Raw genomic sequence first — 7,038 nt, 5'->3', positions numbered from 1 at the left:
TATATATATAATAATTATTATTATTAAAGAAACTATATAATCCACGTCATATTCCATTTTTAAACTTTTATATAAATGAATTATTATTATAACGAAAACCTCCAGAACTAGCCACCAACCCTTTTCTAAGGTAATGGTTACAAGTTCTGGTAGATAAAATAATGAAATTTGATGATATCAAAGATGGTATAATCTTTGATTAAATTCATAATTCCTATATAATCAAATAAAAATATAAAGAATTTTATATTTCAAATATACAGAAGTTAAAAACAGTATAAATTAGAATTAAAAGAAAAGATATTAAGCATCTGATATGTTATTGCTATGAATTTGTTCTGATGTATCTTTTAATTTAGTTTCATCTTCAATAGAATTTTCGTTTGTTTTTAATGAAATTATACTTGAACTTAATTTATTCATTATTGGATTAAATTGTTTTGATCTTTTTGTTGTAAATGAACTTCTTGCTTTAATGCTATCATTGTTTTCTCCATTTTCATCAATTTGTTCAAAAAAATTATTATCAAATGTATTTTCTTGCTTTATTTGGTCAACTGCTTTAATACATTCATTTGCACGGTCACTTCTTAAAATAATTCTTTTTTCTTTTGAAGAAATACATGGAGAAGATGAATCTAAACCAGGAGTAAATGTACCAAATTTTCCATTTGGGTTATCTATTTTTGTAGTAGTACTATTTCTTTGAAACTTCCCAAAATTAATTGATGTAACTGTTGTAATAACTGGTAACTCATCACTGCTTTTATCTGTCTTTTCATTCTGACTGTCATGAATTTCTTTAATTTCTAACTGTTCAGTGTTCGGGATTGTGTTATCACTTAATTTCTTTTTATGATTTTTTTCATTCTTAAAAAATAAAGTAGGACTTTGACTTCTTTGTATTTGAATACTACCAATAGTAACTAATTCCCTTTCATGCTTTTCTAATTCTTCTTTAAATATCATTGGATATTCATCAATAAGAAACGTTAAAATATCAATTCCATATCCAACTTCTTTTCCAGTATTTGGATCAATATTTGAATTAGCAAGAAACTCTGGATCAGGTAATGTTAAAATACTTGGAGCAAGAACAACACCTAAATTTTTTGAACTCATTCCATTTAATTCTTTCTTTTTATTAATTTCATTACACAGATAACATAAATTCATTAATAAAGTAATATTTGCATCAGGAAGAGTAAATATTATTTTTTTATATAATTCTCTTTTCACTTCAGTAGGTTCTGTTTTATTCTTTAAGAAAATAGAAATCATTTCTAATGATTTCATTGTATCAATAATATGTATTGGCATTTTTTGCAGAAGACATTTTAATAAACATGCAATAGTATCAACACTATACTCAGAAATATCAGTTACTGATATTCTTCTTGTCCCTTCTTCTATTTCTTTTAAATTAGTATAAGGAGAGAATCTAAAGATTCCTTTAAAATCCATTCCATTTTCAAGAATAAGAAGTATCATTACTTCTATCATTTTTGGTAATTGTTTGCTTGTTCTTTTTTCTTGTTGAAGAATTAAATCTAACGAATTTCCATAATATTCAATAAAATGTTCGTCTTTGACCATATTATATTGTATAATTTCTCGTTCACTACATTGTTTAAGTTTATTAATATTTATATTATCCCATATCATTCCTCCATTTTTAAATAAATTAAAACTTGCTTCAGAGATTTGTTTCATGACTTTAAAACCTTCTATGTTACATTTAATATGATAAATATACAATATTCCTAATTGGTGATTATAATTCTTTTTATCTTCTTTTAACTCTTTTCTAAGTGCATTAAATTGACTAGACATATTTGAGGTTGTTATAATAATTGATTGAAGTGAATCAGAGAACATTTGAATGTTATTAAGAGTTTCATTTAAACATCTCTGATATTCATCAATGTATCCTTTATCTTTTTTACAATGAAAAGTCATTCGAGGGAGATTAAGAGATTTGATAGAATTTAAATGAAATATTATTACTTCTAAACATTTTCTAATTTCACGAAATCCACTTTCATAGCGTTTCCAATATAACTCTTCCTCTTCAATCTTCTCAGAATAAAATGGTCGGCTTTGTTGAACAAACCTTTTCATTTATTCCTTTAAGTTCAGTTTTCTCTCTTTTTCTCTTCTATTTTAATCTTAAATTATAAAAATCTTAATATTTTGTTGATATTCATAAAATAATTGAATAATGTTATATATAACAAATTAAATATTGATGAGGTATAAAATTGACTTATCTGTTGGAACTTAAAAATTTGTTGATAATAACAAGAATAAATGGAAGATTATATTCCATTAAGAAAATTAGTGTCTGTAAGATGTCCATGTGGAAGATCAATACATGATGATAGAAATGGACCAGCTGAAATGTATACAATTAATAAAAATGGTAATGAATTAATTCTACTTTCATTAAATACAACAAAATGGGAATTTTTTTGTACAACTGGAACATCTTATGACTTTTCAATTAATTTCATAAAAGAACAAAAGAAATGGTTTCCTGAAAAGACTTGTCCATTCATTTTATCATATCTTTTCACTGAACAAAATAATGTTGTTGGATTTCTTACAGACCATGTTATTATAAAAAAAATCTTTCAAAGTTTTATAGCTTCATGTGAGTCTAGAGTTTTTGAACCCCCAACACAATCATTTCGTTTTGAAAATAATGATCCTCAGGTTGCTTCTACAATAATTAAAATTGAAGGACAATGCCCATGTGGATATAAACATCAATTAGGTAATCAAATATATGATATGGTCTTTTTATTCCAAAACAGATTAGTTGGTATTGATTTTAGAAAAAGCTTATTATCAAATCTTTTTAATATATGTGAACAATGTGGACTTGATTTATGTGTTGTGATGTATGTTTTTAAAGGATTATCAGACGCATTTTTTGAGTTGTCACAATTAACAAAATGCGACAATTATTGTCATGGAAAGAGTCAAGACTATCATCTCACCAAGAAAAAAAGAATTTCGTTCAATGGTTTAGCACTTTTTTCTAACGCTGCAATTGAAAATCAATACATTTACTTTATCAAATTCTATAACTCAATCTATAAAGGGTTTTTGTATCAATTGAGTTCATTAGAAGAATCAAACGTTTACTCATTGTATAACTTATCTGATTTTTGTGATTCATTTGATTTACCACCTCCAAATATGAAGTTAAATGAAAGTAAGGAAGAAATAACAATAAATGAAATATATTCAAAAGAAAAGAATAATTTTAAAATTGATTTGTTAAACGCACTTTCTAAGGATTGTATAGAGCTAAAGAAGAGTATAAAAGAAGACAATGACCAAACGGAGAAAGAAGAACAAAACGAAAATGAAAGAAAAGGATGTATTGAACATAAAGAATTAATTGAAAGGAAAGAAAACTTAAACTTTAAAACTAAACAAAAAGTTAAAGATAATACACCTAGTTTATCTAAAGAAGATAACAAAGAAACAAAAGAACCTAGTCATGAACTTTTGCAAGTTTCAAAGGAATTACATCAAGAACAAATCAAAATAAATAAAGGTAATAATAATGAAAAAGAAATAAATCACCAAAATACCAATGAAACAATTCAAGATAAAAAACTTAATGTATTGAAACCAAAAAAAATAACTACAGGAGAGTATGAAAGCTATGAAAAATATGGAAGTCCTAGACTATATCAAGGTATATCTAATAAAAATAGAAAATCAAATATCTCTACTTTAGACACACAAACTAAAGACAGTAGTTTAGAAATTCAAGAAAAGTTAATACAACTATTACTTGAAGCATCAAAGACAAAAGAAATGAATTGTGGATTTGAATTGCAAGAAGAAAAAGAACAACCAAAAGGGCATAAATTAGTTGAAACAGAACAGCCCAAAGAGACTAACGATGACGGTATTGAAAGTAAAGAATATCCAAAAGAACTTAGTAAAGCAGGATATATTTTAAAAATTAAAACAAAATACTCAACAATACAATTTAATGGAAATGAAGACACTACAGTTAGGGAATTGATTAGTCATATTAAATGGACAATTGAACAAGAAGGAAAAAAAGTTTATTGTGGTGTATTAAAACAAAGAACAAATCCCAAAGGAATTAACGAGAGATTAAATGAAACATTAAGTTCATTAAAATTATATCGCACAATGTTATGGTATGAATGAAGAAAAAACAGAAAGAGTATAAAACGTATATTGAGTCATTAATAAGTTTTTATTTTGATTTATATATTATAGTATTTAAACTATAATAATAATTTAAAAGAAAAAGGTACTAAAAAATAGAAAAGAAAAAATAATAAAAAATAACAAAAAGAATTATTAATGTAATAGAAGAAATGAAGGTGAAAATTCAAGAGAAGATAATTCAAAAAAGAAAGAACTTAAAAAATGAGTTACTAAAACGAAAAATAAGATGAAAGGGAAATTATTAATCATTGAGATTATTTTTCTTTCTATTTGTTATGGTAGTATTGAAAATTGTGCTAAAGAATTTAGTGAAGGAAGATGTATTGAATGTGAAAGTGGATTTACATTAAGTGTTGTACCTTCAACAGAAGGAGTTCCTAAAATAATATGTGTTTCTCAAACAACAGACTCAAATTGTGAAACAACAGCTGATGGATATTGTACAAAGTGTTATGATGGATATTATTTAAAAGACAATAGTTGTACTAAATGTTCTGAAAACTGTGAGTTATGTAATGATTTAGTTTGTTATAAATGTAATGAAACATATTTCTTATCAACAGACCAAAAAAGATGTACACAATGTACTGGAGATGATGCACCTGAATGTGGTAAATGTAAGTCAGGATATTATTTCTCAATAGAACAAAAAGCATGTACAAAATGTTCACCATTTTGTTCATTATGTACAGAATCAGATAATTGTTTCCAATGTACTGATAAACATTATTTAAATGGAACATATAATTGTCTTGAAATTGATCATTGTGATAGTAATAGTATAAAAGATGATCATTGTGAAAAATGTGATAAAAAATATCGTTTAGATGGAGGTGGATGTGTAGCCTGTACTGTAGAAAATTGCGATGAATGTTTTATTAATATAGATAATAAAGAAGAATGTTTTAAATGTTTAACAGGATTTATTCCATATAATGGAGAATGTGTTACACTAAAATCAATTAATTGTGAAGTAGGAAGTGAAATATATGGATGTCAAAGATGTATTGATGGATATTTTCTTAATTCAGATTTAGTATGTGAACAATGTGATATAACATGTAGTACATGTATTACAACTTCAAAAACATGTTTATCATGTAAAAATGGATATTATTTTGATGGAGATATTTGTAAAAAAGTTGAAGATAATTGTAGTAAATATGATCAATCAGGATGTAAAGAATGTAAAAATGATTTAGTTCATACTGGATTATATATTCCTGAAGGAGAAAAAACTTGTCATTCATGTTCAGAGAATTGTACATTATGTGATAAAGAAGCAGATCATTGCACAGCATGTGTTGCAAATAAAATGTTAAAACCGACTCTAAGTGGAACATTTACATGTGAAGATATGGATGATACATGTGAAAAAGCACAAATGGGATATTGTATTGAATGTAAACAAAATTATTTTATTGGATTAGATATGCAATGTATTCATTGTGATGAAAGTTGTGGTTCATGTGAATCATCAAATTCATGTACAAATTGTGCACCATATTATTATAGAGGAAATAATGGATCATTTTGTTCTCCTTTTAGTGAAATTAATATGACATGTACACCAACAATGACAGGATGTGCTGGTAATTGTAATAAAGGATATTATGCAGAAAATACTAGTCAAATTAATTGTACAGCATGTCCAATTGAACTTAATTGTAAAAATTGTATTTGGTATTCTGAATTAGAAGCACCAGGGTGTAAAGAATGTGATGATGAACAACATTATCCAAATAGTACAAAATATTGTATAGAATGTCAAACTATAGAACATTGTTTATCATGTGATAAAAATGGATGTAAAAAATGTGAAAAAGGATATAGTCCTAAAGACAATGGAATGTGTTCAAAGAATAATTTAAATATAATAATTCCAGTAGTAGTAATAATAATTATTATTATTGTAATAATACTTATTATTATTATTGTTATTGTCTCGTGGAAAAGTATTCATAAAAAAAATACTACTAAAAGTATTAAACCATTTAAAGTTACTTCTGATTTAGAGTTAAGTTTATTAACAGCAGATAATAAAAACTTCCCCTTAAAAACTCAAACATGGGAATTAAGCTTTGGGTTAGATAAAAATAAAGCACTTGTAGATAAAGAATATGAACAAAATATTCAAATTGCTAATACTACAAAAAAAGCTTATTTCTTTGAAGTTCTTGCTACTCCATCTCATAGGTATGATTTAAAAGTAGAACCTCCAAGATATACTTTAAAATCTGGTGAAGCAATGGAATTAAAATTTAAAATTAAAATGTTATGTACTGCTTCAGTTAGTGATGAAATTGGTATTATTGCTATGGATGTTGATGATCAAAATAAAGAAACAGCAAAAATTAATTTGATTATTGAATCTGACCTTTCATTAAAACTTGATCATACTGATTTAACTCCACAAATGCCACCAATTGGTGAAGGTGCTTTTGGTATGGTGTTTAGAGGAACTTATAGAGGAAGAGAAGTTGCTATTAAAAAAATGAAATCAAGAAATATGACTCAAGAACAAGAAAAAGAATTTAGTCATGAAGTTTCTATGTTAACTCAATTAAGACATAAATGTGTTGTAGAATTTATTGGGGCAGTTTATACTGAGGGAGAGATTGCTATTGTTACAGAATTTGCAGAATATGGATCATTAAGTAAGATTTGGGGTAAACATGAATTATCATTTGAATTAAAAATAAAAATATTAGATGATCTTGCAATAGCATTACAATTCCTTCATCAAAATCAAATCATTCATAGAGATGTTAAAGGAGAAAATGTGTTAATTTATTCATTAAATCCACACAGTGA

General features: G+C 25.8%; 3 protein-coding genes across 3 annotated transcripts in view; 2 read left to right on the top strand and 1 right to left on the bottom strand.

The window, feature by feature from the left end:
• Nucleotides 1–303: 303 nt before the first annotated feature.
• ENU1_194740 (RhoGAP domain containing protein) lies at nucleotides 304–1,833 on the bottom strand (the record flags this gene model as incomplete). The annotated part of the gene is made up of 1 exon (XM_008861936.1): nucleotides 304–1,833. The coding sequence occupies one exon, from the start codon at nucleotides 1,831–1,833 to the stop codon at nucleotides 304–306; it is 1,530 nt and encodes a 509-aa protein (XP_008860158.1).
• Nucleotides 1,834–2,310: 477 nt separating this feature from the next.
• Nucleotides 2,311–4,200, top strand: ENU1_194730 (hypothetical protein; the record flags this gene model as incomplete). Its single annotated transcript, XM_008861935.1, has 1 exon — nucleotides 2,311–4,200. The coding sequence occupies one exon, from the start codon at nucleotides 2,311–2,313 to the stop codon at nucleotides 4,198–4,200; it is 1,890 nt and encodes a 629-aa protein (XP_008860157.1).
• Nucleotides 4,201–4,450: 250 nt separating this feature from the next.
• ENU1_194720 (tyrosine kinase, putative) overlaps nucleotides 4,451–7,038 on the top strand; it is a gene marked incomplete at both ends in the record, with an annotated part of 2,604 nt that continues 16 nt past the window's right edge. Inside the window, one exon of the mRNA XM_008861934.1 lies at nucleotides 4,451–7,038. This exon is cut by the window's right edge and continues 16 nt beyond it. Coding sequence (XP_008860156.1) covers nucleotides 4,451–7,038 — 2,588 coding nt within the window.

Source organism: Entamoeba nuttalli, assembly GCF_000257125.1.
Source record: "Entamoeba nuttalli P19 unplaced genomic scaffold asmbl_9138, whole genome shotgun sequence".
In the NCBI taxonomy this organism is placed as follows: Eukaryota; Evosea; order Mastigamoebida; family Endamoebidae; genus Entamoeba; species Entamoeba nuttalli.
The sequence above is the reverse complement of the archived record's forward strand: the minus strand, read 5'-3'. Positions and strand labels throughout refer to the sequence as shown.